The sequence below is a fragment of the Herpailurus yagouaroundi genome, unplaced genomic scaffold, assembly GCF_014898765.1.
Source record: "Herpailurus yagouaroundi ecotype Mexico unplaced genomic scaffold, PumYag 100, whole genome shotgun sequence".
Classification (NCBI taxonomy): Eukaryota; Metazoa; Chordata; class Mammalia; order Carnivora; family Felidae; genus Herpailurus; species Herpailurus yagouaroundi.
In genome coordinates, this window is record NW_024412391.1 from 88,986,219 (window position 1) to 89,002,786 (window position 16,568).

Sequence of the window (16,568 nt, forward strand, 5' to 3'; positions counted from 1 at the left end):
CACATAACGTAGACTCTACATTTATTTGAGTAACCTGGGGCTTGAGTGGCATAAAAAGGCAGTTCACATTAAGCAATTTCACAAATCAGTGGGACCTCGACCATCGCTCAGGGTTGGCCATTATAGGCTAATAAATCATACTTTCTCTTTGAGTTGTCAATTGCCAAAAAGCTTTGTACAAACGTTGGCATCTGTAATTCCGTAAAGGCTTTTCATCTTGAAATAAGATGCTCTAGACTGATAACAAGAATAATCCCCTCTTGATCAAGAAAAAAAAAAATCTTCATTTTAGCAATTAAAGCTGCTGCCAGAAGCCAAAAGGCTCAGTACTGAGACTCTAGTGAAGTTTATCTCCGCAAAACACAAGGAGAATACAGTGAGGGTTGTGTTGTATTTGCAGTCGGAACTGCTTTATCTTGCCCTGGGAAATGTGCCCTCTCTCCCCAGGTGGGACAGGAGAGGAAGGTGTGAGAACTTCCCATGCTTCCTGGAAAAGCCACTGGGAAGCCCTGCTCTTCCTGAACCAGGTACATAAAGAAGCGTCCTCCCCAGAGCAATCTGGTAACGCTGACAGGTGACAGGTGTTTTGTTCTCCTGACTAGGAAGACATTTTCAGAACTTCAGATTATTCATTCCTAACTAGAAAAAAAGGCACACCCCAAATTAAAACAGTGACAAAGAGAAATGTTAATAATCACAAAAACCATCAGTAAGTGGGCCCTAAAAACTTGAGTAACACTTACAGCCGCCATGTTCTGTAAGTCATCAGAGATCAATCTCCAACAGACCCAACCATTTTGCTTTAAAGAGAGACAGCAGGGTCGCGCTACCCTCAGGTAATGAGCCGGGGGCCATGCACACAAAACACAGGGTCCTATGGGCAAAACTACCTTCCGGGTGCTCAGCTGGCAACCCGGAAGCTTCTGACTGCTCTCTGAAGGTCATTTACAACATCCACATGAGCTGCAAAAACAGTCACTGTCTGACATCTCCAAATTCCCAAATTAAAAAAAAAAAAAGTTTAAAATAACTTCCACTGCAGAGTCTCACTTCTGGCCCTGCCCCATTTAATACATTGCTGGTACAGCTTCTGGAGCTCTGCAGCGTTCGGCCCTGACCTTTCTGTGGCTCATACCGGTTCACTCCTTCTTCTCATCAGAAACCTCTGAATTCTCCTTACTCCACCTGGACCAGAAGTCACACTCCCAGTTCAGCAAGCAGGTCCCAGGAAACTCACTGTGCTTTAATCTCACTTCCGGTTGCCCTCTGCCTCCAGGAGCACTGTGGTTCTGTATCACCACACTACTCACCACTCTTCAAAACCAAAAGCACAGGATGTAATTGTATCTCTAACCCCACAAAGTGTCAAAAACCCCAGCCTTTTATCATATTAGCCACTATCACAGATAAAATTCTCCTGTACTTTCCACTTCCATTAACTTCTTCCTGTGGTCACTTCCACACAGAAGCCCCAACACCTCCCCATAATGGTCTTTCCCCATTTGAATCCACCTGTCTTTTCAAGACCATGTCCAAATCCACAAGACCTTTCTGTTAAGACTTAACCTTACCTGTTTTCCTGCTGCTCTGCCTGTACCTCTGTAGTCCTCCCAATAGTCTTCCCCGTATGTTCCCCTTACTCACAGGGGCAGACATAAAAGATATATGTGCCCGCTCTTGTTCCCTCTCACTGGCCCTGACCATGACCCCAACTCTGGAAGTCTGACATGCAAGAGGCTCTTTTCTTCTAACACTATGCCTGCAATTTGTGTAGTGGCCACCAGGTGGTGATGATGCATCGTTAACAGGTAAAATCACCAGCCTACACAGGTGAGAGTGAATCAATGACATATTCATAGCTTTTTTATTTTTTTATGAAAAGTCTTTACATATTCTTTTTTAAAATTTTGATGAAAAATCTCCTTAATCTCTCCATTCTTCAATTAATTAAGTTGATTAGTACTTATTCTTCCTGATATTTGAATAATGCTTTAGAATTTTCAAAGGCTTGCTTTATATGATCTCATTCTGTCCCTACTAAAAAAATAAAAATAAAAAACCCTGTGAGGAAAGTGGGATGGTATTAACATCTCCACTTTACAAATGAGAAACCGAGGGCTGAAATTATAGAATGACTTATTCAGATTCAGAAACAGTTCTTGGCAGATGTAGGAATCAGAGATAAATGCCCTCCTTCCCACTCACTGATTAATGCTAGTTTTACTGGTAATTGGATGGGGTGGGTTTGGGGTGGCTTACATTTAAGGTCTTGGCCTATCCTTTAAGGATATGCCACTTATAGCTACCTTGCCAACATTAATTGTTCTAGAAATGAAAAAAAATTCATCTATGGCAGTATTTAGCTGATCCCAGAAAAGACTAAATGTCCCTGAATTTTCAAAAAAGTCCTTGCATTAGAAAATTGCTTTCTGTTTCTGGAGCTCTGTTTTCTGTCAAAGCAGGAGCCTGATCACCATGCTTGCCATGATCTCAGAAGCTGAAGTCTGAGTGACTTCTCTTGGTCTGCAAAAAAAACAGTGATGGAATTTCTTTACCAAGACAAAGGACTTCGCTGGTAAGAGTCCTTGCTGAGTACCGAGTGCCTGACCTTAAAAATGTTGCTTTAAAATTAAGATCTGTAAATCTGTACATATACACACATGTACACAAACACACATACACACCCAAATACATACCCACAAGTGTACACACATACCACGCATGTACACACGTAAGCACACACACGCAAGCACACACACGCACACACACAGGCACACCACATATATGTATATTAAATAGCATTTTGTTTGAGACTAACAAGCTCATCTTTTCTTTTTTTTTTTTTTAATTTTTTTTTTAACGTTTATTTATTTCTGAGACAGAGAGAGACAGAGCATGAACGGGGGAGGGTCAGAGAGAGGGAGACACAGAATCTGAAACAGGCTCCAGGCTCTGAGCTGTCAGCACAGAGCCCGACCCGGGGCTCGAACTCACGGACTGCGAGATCATGACCTGAGGCGAAGTCGGCCGCTTAACTGACTGAGCCATCCAGGCGCCCTGCTCATCTTTTCTTTATAATCTGAACATTCTAGAGCACACTCAAGGAGAAAATTTATCTTAAATCACAAATATCCTTTTTTTTTTGTTTTGTTTTCCACACCACAAGAGGAAAGATTTGGGACAGAACAGGTGGCAGTTTTGCATGACCCCCCCCCACCAAGGGATATTTGGCAATGTCTGGAAAGACTTTGGGTTGTTACAATGGGGGAGGTTCCCTCCCGGAATCTAGTGGGCAGAGGTCAGCAATGCTGCTAACGGTTCCATGACAAGGTCAAGGATGGCCCTCACATCAAAGAATTCTCTGCGTTATTGTGCCGAGGGTGAGAAGCCTTGGTTTTGGGTGACCACCAAAGAGAACTTTGAGAAGGACATCAGGACAACAGAACATATAATAGCATGAGGCTCTGAATCTCAACACTGCAGAGGCAAGAATAAGGAGGGATGTACAGTATAAGGAACAGACCTGGAGACCTCTCTCCAGTCCTTCTCTCTCAGGAGTGGATGAACCAGGGACCCTTCGGCATCTCTATGCAATTATTAATTTCAGGGTGACATACCAACCCCAACACGGCCTGAATACCAACCTGAACCATATTTTTTATGGGCAACATACATGAAACTTAGCAGCCGGTAAATGTCTTTACACTTTTCACTTCTATGATTATTTTTAAGATTTTACTTTTAAGTAATCTCTACACTCAATGTGGGGCTCGAACTTACAACCCGAGATCAAGAGTCCCACGCTCCATTGACTGAGTCAGCCAGGTGCCCCTACGCTTATCACTTTTAGAAAGAGAATCACTAATATTTCATGGAGTATAATTTTTAGCTAATTCCCTCAACAGTTTTAAGAGGTAAATACTATTATTATCATTATTTCACAAGGAGGAAATGTGACGTGTCTTGGGTAGAGAGAGCAGGCTTTGAACCTGGGTCTGTCAGCTTTGAAATGTACATCGCACAGGAGTACAGTGGCAAGCCCAAGTATTCTTTCGGATCAGGTGCCATGTATTCTTACAAAGTCATCATCACCGTCAACATCACGCCTCACAAGTCGACCCCCACGCTCTGCTTTGACCTGAACTATTTCCACCTGTTTCCCAGAGGTCTTTTCTGATATTCCTTATGTACTTCTCTCCCTCCTGTAAGTCCCCAGAATCGCAACTACACAATTCTGGCTTCATTACGTCCTGCCTTATATGCAATCACTATGCTTTTATGATTCTTTGTCTCCCCTTTGCAATGAGAATGACCAGTCCTGGAGGATTAGGTCTAAGTCCTGTGGACAGTGTGCCCACCATGAGGCTGGGGCAGGGAGGCGGCATGCCAGCTTCACCCAACACTCTTCTGGTGAGCGGGTGAGCAAATGCCTGATCTACTAATGTCAGCCTCTCTCTCTCCTGATAAACAACAGGACACACTGTACTGGGCAAGATCTGCTACAAGCAAGTATATTTCAACAAGGTACACAGCCCAGCCCAAAGTGACCATCAATCCTTCTTGTATGAAGTGGGTCTACTCAGAATATTCCAGAGAATCTTACCTGAAGTATCATGCAGGACCAGCTCAGAGGAAAATCCTCTCCAAATGGCAGGAAGAGTTGCTTGGATTAAGAATTCCCATGAAGTATTTCAGCAGGGTACTATGAAACATTTTTGGGGTACACCACGGCAGAACAAATTTAAGAAAGACATCTTACTTAAAACACTGGTTTCTTTTTTTAATTTTTTTTTCTCAGAGAGAGGACCAGGGTGGCGGGGGGGGGGGGCCGGGGGGAGAGGGAGAGGGACAGAGAGAGAATCCCAAGCAGGCTCCATGCTCAGCATGGAGCCCGACACAGGGCTCGATCCCATGACCCTGGGATGATGACCTGAGCCAAAATCAAGAGTCAGATGCCCAACGGAGCCACCCAGGTGCCGCTTCAAAATATTGATTTCTTATTCTTTGTTCAAGAGGTAAGAACCCTTACTCAGTAAAAGAGAAATTTTAATTCCACAATTACTCAAGTAATTCATATACCACCTCCGAGAAGTGTTAAATGCAATTATTCTGGAGGGCACTTAATCTACAGGGTTGAAAAGATCCTGGGAAAAAGATGGCAAGGGACTGTGTTCTCCAAAACCCCACCTGGGGGCAGCCATCTGTAACAGACTGTACATCCCACCTCACCCCCACCTCCCCGACTGCAAGGGGGGTGCTCGCCAGGGCACCCAGGTGGGTTGCCAGGCAGTAAGTGGGCACCTGAGAGGAAGCCTGTTTGCTGTCCCTATCCTAAGGACTATCTAATGCAAATCTTTCACTCGCTTTTACTAAACTGAGGTCCAAGGAGGTTAAATGGCTGGGCCAAGTCACATCTGTTAGAACTACACTGGGAAGAATGGTTCCTGGCCTCAGTCAAGTGCACGTTCAGCAACGAGGAATATAAAATAAGCCTTGGAGCAGACTCCCAGAAGCCACAGACCCAACAGCATGGCTCCCCTCCCCTCCCCTCCCCCACTCAACCCTGAAAAAACAAATACATAAAACAAAGAGAGGGGAGGCACTCTTTTCCACCTCTGTCTGTTTCTCATTAGGCCTACTGCATGTGATCTCTGCTTGGCCTTGGATGCTGGGGACTGCATTTATTTCCATGGCTGTTTCACGGTGTGATAAGTGAGAAAATAACGTTCTGAAGGGTCATGTGGTTCCAGGGAGGTCATCCCCAGGGTCAGGGCAGAGATGGGGCTGCCACTCAGAATGTCGCTGGCCCTGGGAGGCCTTCCCTGGTGGACCACACAGCCCTTCGTGCCCCCCACTCAGGCTAATCTCCTGAGTGTCTCTATGGGAACGATTTCTGCAGGTGCAGCCCAGTCAGTAACTTTAAAAAGAACGTGACCCTTGAGGCGCAATTGTCAGAGGATAGCTTTGAAGTTTGTGGTTCTTAGTCTGCATTTTACACGCAGTCTTTCCAAATAATTAGAGTAACTAAATTAACTAGCAACTCCATGTAGGGAAAAATGAGATCAAAATCTCCACTCATTCGTTTTACGTTTTATGTGCACACAAGACTAATTTCTGCCTCGTATCTGAGACCGCGATCACATCTTACACTTTTCTCTTAGGTAAAGATACACAATGCAACTTTAGCAAAGGGATCAAAATTAGATGGAAAATATTTAAAATGCAAATTTAGGATCATGGTATTAATATGAAAATAATGTCTTCAACACATCCTCACTTCCCCGCATTTCTACGGATGCACCAATTCTTCACAGATTAGATGTGCCTTCTTTACATCTAAATCTCTAGGATATTAAAAAGAAAGCCCTTCATTTTCATGCTGCCTATGTACAGAATTTGTTTTCAAATGGCAGCAAAGGTGATTATAACTGTATTCTTCTGATAAAGGGAACTACAGCATGCTTTAGAGATCAAAATTTGCAGCATAGGAAAGCATTTAAAATCCAAGTAGGTGGTTAATCACTCTACAAAAAGGTGAATTTCTGACACCATGCTTAAAAGATACAAATGGAGCACAGGGACTTAAATGCCACCCAGTTGAGGCTGGGACTAATATAGACACAACTCACGTTCTCTGCCCTTGGGCCCCACTGGCAGGAGAAAACACCCTCCTCGTGGAATTGCCTGAGGCCCTCTCTGTGGGCTCATTCTGCTAGGGATGGGTGGGGAATAAACAAAGGGCTAGTATCCAAACTCTATAAAGAGCTCACCAAACTCCACACCCGAAAAACAAATAATCCAGTGAAGAAATGGGCAGAAGACGTGAATAGACACTTCTCCAAAGAAGACATCCAGATGGCCAACAGGCACATGAAAAGATGCTCAACATCACTCCTCATCAGGGAAATACAAATCAAAACCACACTCAGATATCACCTCACGCCCGTCAGAGTGGCTAAAATGAACAAATCAGGAGACTACAGATGCTGGCGAGGATGTGGAGAAACGGGAACCCTCTTGCACTGTCGGTGGGAATGCAAACTGGTGCAGCCGCTCTGGAAAACAGTGTGGAGGTTCCTCAAAAAATTAAAAATAGATCTACCCTATGACCCAGCAATAGCACTGCTAGGAATTTACCCAAGGGATACAGGAGTACTGAGGCAGAGGGGCATTTGTACCCCAATGTTTATAGCAGCACTTTCAACTATAGCCAAATTATGGAAAGAGCCTAAATGTCCATCAACTGATGAATGGATAAAGAAATTGTGGTTTATATACACAATGGAATACTACTTGGCAATGAGAAAGAATGAAATCTGGCCTTTTGTAGCAACGTGGATGGAACTGGAGAGTGTGATGCTAAGTGAAATAAGTCATGCAGAGAAAGACAGACACCATATGTTTTCACTCTTATGTGGATCCTAAGAAACTTAACAGAAGACCATGGGGGAGGGGAAGGAAAAATAAAAGTTAGAGAGGGAGGGAGCGAAACCATAAGAGACTCTTGAAAACTGAGAACAATCTGAGGGTTGATGGGGGTGGGAGGGAGGGGAGGGTGGGTGATGGGTATTGAGGAGGGCACCTGTTGGGATGAGCACTGGGTGTGGTCTGGAAACCAATTTGACAACAAATTTCATATTTAAAAAAAATAAATAAAGCAAACTACTCTGTGAATGTGAAAAAAAAACTGTTAAAAAATAACGTGCCTATTTACAGACCTTAGGAAAGAACACTGTATGTGTTATTTCTAAGCCAGAAAGGGGGTTACTTCACTGAAACAGAATGTAAGGAAGGACAGTGCTAGAGCAAACAGGTGCCCATTGGGGATGGTGATTAAACTACTTTTATTCGGCTCCCAGACTCCCAGCAGTGATGTTTGCAAGCACACGCGGCCACTGAGCAGTGGCGACCCAAAGGAGGCGCGCATCCTCCGCAAACACTGAGGGGACGTCCAATGTCATTCAGAAACAAAGTGTGCGGGTTTCGGAGAACCTGGGACTGACTGACGGGTGCTCACGCTGTATGCGTTTCAGATGCCTCAACCCTCTTAGAGCAGAAGATGGGTTCTACCTTCTAGGACAGAATTAACGCAAGAGGGAAGTGGGTCTCAGGAAGGTTTGGAAGCCTCGCTCATCCATGCGAGAAGCCAGGCGAAAAGACAAAAGTGGGATTTTTTTACATTCCAACAAAAATTACAACTTCACCTCGGCTCGGGTCATGATCTCATGGTTCATGGGTTTGAGCCCCACATTGGGCTCTGCACCCGCTTCGGGTTCTCTGTCTCCCTCTCCCTGCCCCTCCCCTACTCTCTTTCTCAAAAATAAACAAACTTAAAAAAAAAAATACAACAAAACCAGAAACACTTCAAGAACCAATATTCTACAACTGTCAGAGATACATTTAAAATTAAGATTCAGGGACACCTGGGTGGCTCAGTTGGTTAAGTCTGACTCTTGATTTCAGCCCAGGTTATGATCTCATAGTTCATGAGTTCGAGCCCCGCGCCAGGCTCTGCACTGACAGTGTGGAGCCTGCTTAGGATTCTGTCTCCCTCTCTCTCTGCCCCTCCCCCACTTGTTCTCTCCCCACCCACCCCCGTTCTCTCAAAATAAATAAAAATAAGCTTTAAAAAAGTAAAAAAAAAAAAATAAATAAAGATTCATATCTTTTGTAACATACAATACACAGCAGCAAAAAGAGAGTCTAATTAATTTGGAGTTGAAGGGAAAATGGGGACTTTTCGACTTATTTTGAGTCATTAGAATACGTGCTTTCAGATGTCGAGGGAAGAGAAAGCACTTGCATCTTGACAAATCAATAATAAATTCCGTCTTAATCAAAGGTGCTTTGAATTAATTTTTGTACCGTACCTCCTTCCTACACTCTCGTTCGTTCTATTTTAACTGACACCAAGGAAGGGACAAAGTATAACAAAAACGTGGTTCACAAAAGTACACATCTATCTTCTTAGCTTCTGGGCACAGAAATAAATTTATGACAAATTTAATACTAGCTTGAGAGTAACTAAGCCCAATTATAATTATCTGGCTGGGAAGAGAAATTAATTAAACATCCTGGTGATAAAGACCCCACAGCAAACCTAGAAGAAACACACCCATGGAGGAGGACAGGCGCTTGAAATAAAGGAGAGGAGAAGGGAAAGGCAATATTTAGCCCATCTGCTGGGACAGTAATGGGACGAGGTCATCTTTTCAAGAGAACACGGAGTGCATTACCCTGGAAATGAGACTACCTGGCGGGCAAAGCCAGCCGGGTCCCTAATTCTCCTCTTCAACTTTGTGATTTGCTAATGGGAAACACATGTCTCCCTTTTGCACCAAGTTCAAATGACTCTGGAATTCCAACCGTGCAGCTCAGCGACTGAACCAGAACAAGGGGAGAACTTGTCAGGATTTAAGAGCTTTCAGCAAAGCCCTTCAATCGCAGCCAGCACCCTATTCCACGGAAGGATATCAATTATAGATAGTGACTTGCTTTAGCAGGCAGTCGGGACTGTCAGACACTAGATAGACAGCCATGAAGAATCATGAATCTTTCTATTAACTGTAAGAGGGGGAAAAAGAATGGGTCATGGCTATAAATAAGGCAGAGCATCAGAATGGTTTAACACCTTGCCTCTTGGTTGTATGTAGCATGAAAATGCAACTAATTCCCAAAATGTCCTCTCTCCGAGGAAAGCTGTGGGAATGGAAACAGTTAATACTGCCCTCCATCTTTAAGAAAGTGGGTTTCGCAACTGGCATTTTTTCCACCTGCCACCAAAATAATGAGGTGGACGTGAAGTAGCTTTTCCTTCAATCAACAAAAAAATAAAGTGTCCATGCTACAGCAGGCCATTGCTGGTGCTAACGAGACAGCCGTGAGTGGGAAGGTGCTCATGCATCCTGCAAAGTGAAATCAACTTAAACGCACGAATTTGGACTTTCCACACTTCAGATAACAAGTAAAAAGGTGGAAAATACGTGATATAAGCCGGTATTTTTATTTACGTCACCGCAAGTCATAACTTTAATCCACTTAATTTGCATAATTTATCTCAGACTAAAATTAACATCAAAAGTAATACATTGGATTTCCCCCTAATCCTGACATGAGTAACTCCTACCTGATTTGGAATAAAAAATTTCCACTGTACGTGGATTTGTTTATAATTTTTACGATACAACAGACAACACAGTGGTCATTCAAGGCGACAGTTTAAGCAGACATTCCTTCAAACTACTCAGATCTCTCTATGAAAACATCATCACTACCCAAAACCTTTCGCCCCTGAGATTAAGTACAAACACCTACAAGAGTCACAGTCTTGTAAAAGCTTTCACATGAAACAGACAGCAAAAAGGTGGAGTTATTACCAAAATTCCCCCAAAATGCGACCTCCAACCTGGTGCCTCCTGAGGAGCACAATTCCTTTTAAATGTAGGCTCAGAGGAAGCTCCCATTCCATCCCCGCATTTGACAACAGCTGAACCATAATTACAGCCCCCCTTGGAAACTACAATGACCTATCCGCAGAGAAGGCACCAGGAGATGGGGACATTGTCAAAAGCAAGCAGCCCAGACAGCATCTCGTTCGTGATGGTGGTTTGCATGCAAACAATTTCCCCCTCGCGGATGTCTGTCCACTCGTTGTATCACAAAGGGTATTCCTGACATCCTTCCTCTTCGGGAAAATTTGCCTACCCGAAAAGAAAAATTCCAAACTTTTTTTTCCCCCTTTAGTATTACAATGTCTGTGGTTCCCATTAAAAGTCAGCAAGCAAAAAGGGCCATTAAGTAAGACTTGGCTTAGAAATAACACTTGCATCAAATTAAAGAGAGAGAGTCGAATTAGGTTCATGGAAAAATCTGGAAATACACCTTAATTAAAAACATTTGACTTTCTAGGTTCTTGCTGCGCTGAGAAATCTCTAATTCTTCCTGCACAATTACAAGGGGACATGATTACAAAAGAAACGTTTGGGGTGCGGGGGAACCCTGCTGATGTCATCATGTTAACTTCCCAAACCATCCTGTACATAACGGATCTCAAAACCTGGCAAACCTAAGACTATAATGTGATGGCAGCGTGCAGAATATATTACAGAGGATGAGCCAAGTTGCGGAAGACACACTGGGGGAGCTCACGAGGCCCATGAAAAACGTGGGCTGTGTCAGGGGATGTATAATTTTAGTGCTTAAATGGAGAAGGGCTCTCAAGAAGTATGGATCATCTACAATTAAAAGTTACTATAAAAGAAAAGAGACTGGGGGTAGTGTGTGTGATGTGTGCACGTGTGCTGGGTGGACAAAGAGTCCCCACGAAAGCTGTTCTGTCAGATCTTCTGTCACATTAAAAGCTGATGAAAAGGCCACACTCTGATGAAGCTGATGAAAAGACCATCCTTAATGCCTCGATGGGACCCCTGTGCTTCTGCACAGGAGTGTGAGCCTACAGCTTTTTATCCTCTATCATCGGAAGGCCCTTCCGTCTCAGTTGCTCCTGGTCCCTGCTAGGGAGGTTCCTCTGGTGTGAAAGAAAAGTCCCAAATAAGATGAAGCACTGGTAAAGGAAGTATACCCACTCAGGTATGTGGGAGTGGGGAGGGCACTGCATTATCGGAAACAATACTCGGGCGGGGTGGGGCGGGGGGTGGGCAGCAAAGACTCCTGAACCTGGAAGAATAAGACAGAGCGTGGATCTCAATGTGACCATGTTGCTGGTCTCAAAAGCACACGCCACAGGACACATTTTAAAATACACATCACTCTTTCCATGAGACTCTCCGCCCTGCAAGGCTTGGCCGGAAGTCAAGAAATGGTGCTAATGGCTTCTCCAAGCATCTACCTATCTCACACAGAGTACTAATTGCCTCATAAAATAGTGGGAGGCTCCTCAGATGGTGAGCGTTTGGAAGAAGAAGGCAGAACGGAAAAAAGGAATTCCCCACTTCTAAATTTTTTTCTGTTGTTGCCGGGTCTTAGAGAGGAGAATCAAACTTGGTTAAAAGGTTAATAATAATTCATGTCCAGCTTACTATTACTCAATAACCATCAAAGACGCTAACTCAAAATAGTGTTTTCTGGCTTACAGGATCAGAGTCATTACACTCTCTATTGAAGACTTTATTGAATTTTACACTAAGCTTTAGCTGACTGAACAGGTCAAGCACCGTGGCTCAGAGTTTTCTTTATTCTCAGAAAAGTCATAAAGCCCTCTCCAGTTTGCAACGCTGCTAGCTAAGAAACTTGACTCGGCGCAGGGTCAGGGACGCTGACCCCACCGACAAGGTCGCAGAGCTGTAAAGCCCAGTCCCCGCGGCCCCCCACTTACGTGCACCAGCTGCTCCTGGGTGTCGAACTCCCGCGTGCAACCTTCCCAGTGGCAGTTTGTTTCATAGATGACTTCAGGCTCCTGTTTGCTTTCGTCTTTGTCCCCTTCCTCCTTCACTAGGGTTGTCCCTTCCGGCTGTTCCTGGGGGGGGCAGGGAGGAGAGAGGGAAAGGATTCAGACACAATGGAAAGAAGGCAAGAGAAAGGGGGAAAAAAAAAAAAAAAAACCAAAAAAAAAAAAAAAAAACCAAAACCCAACCACGTGATTTCAGTTGGTCTCCCTCCTGACGCAATTTTTCAGTGAAAATAAAATACAGCCCGGGTCTATTAGCTGGATTTTGTGACTCGAAGAAGTCAAACATATGGAGTCATCTGTGTGCATGTTTTCTGATTTGTGGAATGTATCTTCAGAGATTGTTAATTTGGGATTAAAAACAATAGTCCAGGGGCGCCTGGGTGGCTCAGTTGGTTAAGTGTCCAACTTTGGCTCAGGTCATGATCTCATGGCTCATGGGTTTGAGCCCCGGCGTCGGGCTGTGCGGACAGCTCAGAGCCTGGAGCCTGCTTTGGATTCTGTGTGTATGTGTGTGTGTGTGTGTGTGTCTCTCTCTGTCCCTTCCCGGCTCATGCTCTCTTTCTCAAAAATAAACATTTAAAAAAAAAAAAAAAAACAGCAGTCTAAGCTATGATGATGATAAGAAGTGGAGGCCAAACCTTGCCCCTGAATACAAGAGGAAAAAGAAATTAAAATGTAATCCCCTAAGAGAAGCAATTAAACTAGTTCATGTTGTCTTTACTCAAAAGACTGGTCTCTTTTGGTCAGATTCTTTCCAGTGTATGAATTTGTTTATTCTCCTACTTTGGAATCAGGGACGTGGTTTGCTAGTAATTCTGATTCTGCTTTCCCTGCCATTGGAGGCTGTGACCGGCACTTTGTGGGTTTTATAGGGATCGTGTCTTCCTGGTTCAACTTCTGATCTCCAAAGATGTGGCTCGCTGCCCAAGAACCACAGCATCTAAAGGTTGGCGGCATGGTCTTTTCTCCTCTTCAAGGCAACTTCGCGGCAATGAAAATACAAACAATTTCCAGAATGCTGGGAGAGTATTAGGTGCATAGACTTGGGATCTAATCTGGGACAGGGTGACAAAAACCGTAAACAGGCACTTCGGTGTAACCGCCAAAGTTGTTGGCCAGCAGGATTCCAGAGGAAAGGTGGATCTCAGAACCTACTACACCCATTTATTCCATCCTCAAAATGCTCATGCAAAAGGCAATTTGGGTGGAGGTGGTCTGAGCTTGGGGCTGAAGCAGCCTTGGATGTAGAATCCAGATTCTGTGGACGTCCAGACTCCTGTCCAGCCCCTATTTCCAGGAATTAAAATTCATTGACCTCCTTCCTGTGTTGGGCACAGGGACCCTAGGAGATGGTATTATTATGCCTCTAGGCACAATAAACATATTTTACAACTGAAGCTCAGAGGATCTAAATGCCTAAAAGCAGAGACCAGATTAGAATTTCTAAACTTGTCCTTTCAGGACTTTGGAGAAAGGACCAGAATCTTATTGGCCTTCAGGTAGGTTAGCTGTGCCTTGATCCATGTCCTCCTGTTCTCCAAGCATTCCTGGCAAGTGGAGAAGGCAAAATAAGAACAAAGAAGAACATGATGGGTGTAGGGAATATCACTAGCTCTGCCCAGCTCAGGCTTAGGGCCAGGAGTTCATTATTTCAGGCCTCAGACCAGGGCTAAGGACCAAAGCTATCAGCGGTCAGTAACAAATTAATCCAACCACTGACACCACACACTTCAGGTTATAGCCCACACAGCTTCTTGCATTTTCTTTGTGTTTGCTTCTGAGCGAGAAAAACAAACGGAGTCACTCCACAACTGGACTTTTGTCAAATGCATGGGTACGGCCAAGGTCAAGGCCAAGGCCACAGTGAATGAGGAAATGCTGTGAGAGACGCCAGCCCAAGGGAAGCAACGAGCTGGCCGGGGGAGCTGTGGTGCCTCACCTGCTGACCCCGTGGCCCTGGGCTGGGCAGGTCTTCGTCGGGTTTGATCTTGGACCGTTTGTTGTGCATCAGGTCACCGGTGCTACTCACCGCGGACTCACTCGTGGGCTTGTTCTGCCGGTCACATTTGCAGGGACAGAGACAAAAATTAGGTTTTCATCAATGAGCGGGACCATCGCTAAAACATGCAACTCTAGACAAGCAGACTTATTTGGCATTAGAACAATAACACTGATAATGCTCCCATCCCACAATCGCAGAGCTCAGAAAGTGTGTTTGAAGCGAGAAAATACATCCACGAGGCAGCTCCTCGTTTACACTCAGGACTAAAAACTCCCTGTGGCTTTTAAAAGCTAAGAGAATAGAGCAGGGGGCCTGGGCTTTAATGAGCTCCCACAGCGTGTTTAGAAGAACAAAGTGGTGAGTTGGGTAGGGAACCAAAAGAAACCATCTGCAAAGTTCTCTAATTCAGGGATGCAGATTCTTCTCGGGGCAGTATTAGTGAGGCGATAAGAGGACACAGAACAGAGGGCACAGCATGGTTCTATGCTGCCCGTGAAGTATCCCATGATTCTAGGCGCCAGGGGACAGTAACCGAATGAGAGCAAACCCTTCATGCAATGTAGTCTACTGGGCAGGGTTAGAGACAAAACCAGGTCAGAGGGAAGCCTCATCAGGCAGCCCGCTTTTCCACCAAAGATGAGATGACTCTGGTAGAAGAAGCTACTGTTTGGTGAGGAACACATACGGGGTGCATTCGTCAAACCTGAAGCCTGCGGCCCTGGGTTAGGAAGACAGGTTACAGTAAGGAAGCCATGACCATGCTCGGAGCTCACAAGGTGACGTGGCTCTCCTCTAGGATCACAAGACGGATCAGCTCATCGAGCTGTCTCTCTTACCTGTGAGGACTCGGAAGGGCCAGAGCTGACCTGGACGGGGTTCAGAACCGTAGGGATCCCAGGAATAGGCCTCTGCGTTGGAAAAGTTGGGGCAGGGTGGATGAGTGGAGGGCTGTGTCCAAAGGCCGAGCCTAAGCTCTGTTGTCGGCTTAAGATTTGCTGATGCATATGGAGAGACACGGGTGCAGAAGGGTAGGTGAAGCTCAAGGCAGGGCTGCGCGGGGGAAATAAAGAGAAGACCATCATTTACGCAGAACGCTGAGGTTACTGCAAGCGCACTATGCGCGCATCTTTATGCCTGCTGTTACATCCCAAATTACGTGAGGTCTGTCTGTTTAAATTAGAAGCTAAAAACAGTTATTGATGAACACCTTGGAAGCTTCCAAGAGAAACATGGGTACTGAGGCAGGACACGCGCGTGCGTGCACCCATACAGGCGCGTGCGTGCACACACACACACACACATACACACACACACACACCTGAAAGAAGCTTCAGCAAAACGGAAACAAAAGGCGTCTGCTCAATAACGGCTATTTATTGCAATAACAAACTTCATATAAAAATGAGAATGGGTGACGACATGCTTTATAGTACTTTTATTGGCTCTCAGTGCTGTATGTTCCTTCGCATGGGGCAATTCCTTTAATCTCGGCTCACGCTGCGTGCTTTCATATGTCTCCAGATCTTATTACAAGAGGAAGGAAAATCAATTGGTTAAATGTGTTTTGAACACCATGCTTGTCATATCACTCATTTGTTTGTAAAGATGGAAAGCTTGGTTCATCCAGAATGCCACCTAAAGAATTTCCATCAGTGCCGTCTGGTTACAGAAGCTGATGGATTAACCTCTCCTGGCTGAAATCGGTGATCAATGGGCTTCGGTGGAGGAATATTCCAATGGGAGAGCACAGCCCCCTCTCCCAGCTAAATGGCATTAAATGTCTATGAAAGCCCATTATACATGCTAATGCCTGTCACCGCTTCATTATGCCACAGCGTCGCCCAAGCCACTACAGTAAATTCCGAGGAAGCCACACTATTACCTAAAGATTTCTCGACAAGTAGACAGTGCCAAACCATTCTTTGTGCCAGCACAGTTTAGGAATCAAGTCCTCTTAAAAGAATGAAGTGTTCTTGAGGAATTTTCCAATGGTTTTAAAAAAATGCATGAGAAACTCTAATTGCATTCATGAACATTTCTTTCTTAAAAATAATCGGTGAAAAAAAACATATATATGTATTTCCCCCATCCTGCTGCATAATACCCAGAAAGAATCAGGGTTTCTTGTAGTGTCAAAGGTAGAATTCATGCAAATTT

General features: G+C 44.6%; 1 protein-coding gene across 6 annotated transcripts in view; it reads right to left on the reverse strand.

Annotated features, from left to right (window-relative positions):
• Positions 1-16,568, reverse strand: part of GLI3 (GLI family zinc finger 3) — a 267,337-nt gene that overhangs the window by 58,391 nt on the left and 192,378 nt on the right. For all 6 annotated transcript variants that reach the window (XM_040473025.1, XM_040473020.1, XM_040473019.1 and 3 more), the window contains 3 exons: positions 15,248-15,461; positions 14,349-14,462; positions 12,335-12,475 (listed from right to left, as the gene is read on the reverse strand). In XM_040473025.1, the coding sequence (XP_040328959.1) occupies positions 12,335-12,475; positions 14,349-14,462; positions 15,248-15,461 (469 nt within the window). The remainder of the gene's footprint in view (positions 1-12,334; positions 12,476-14,348; positions 14,463-15,247; positions 15,462-16,568) is intronic.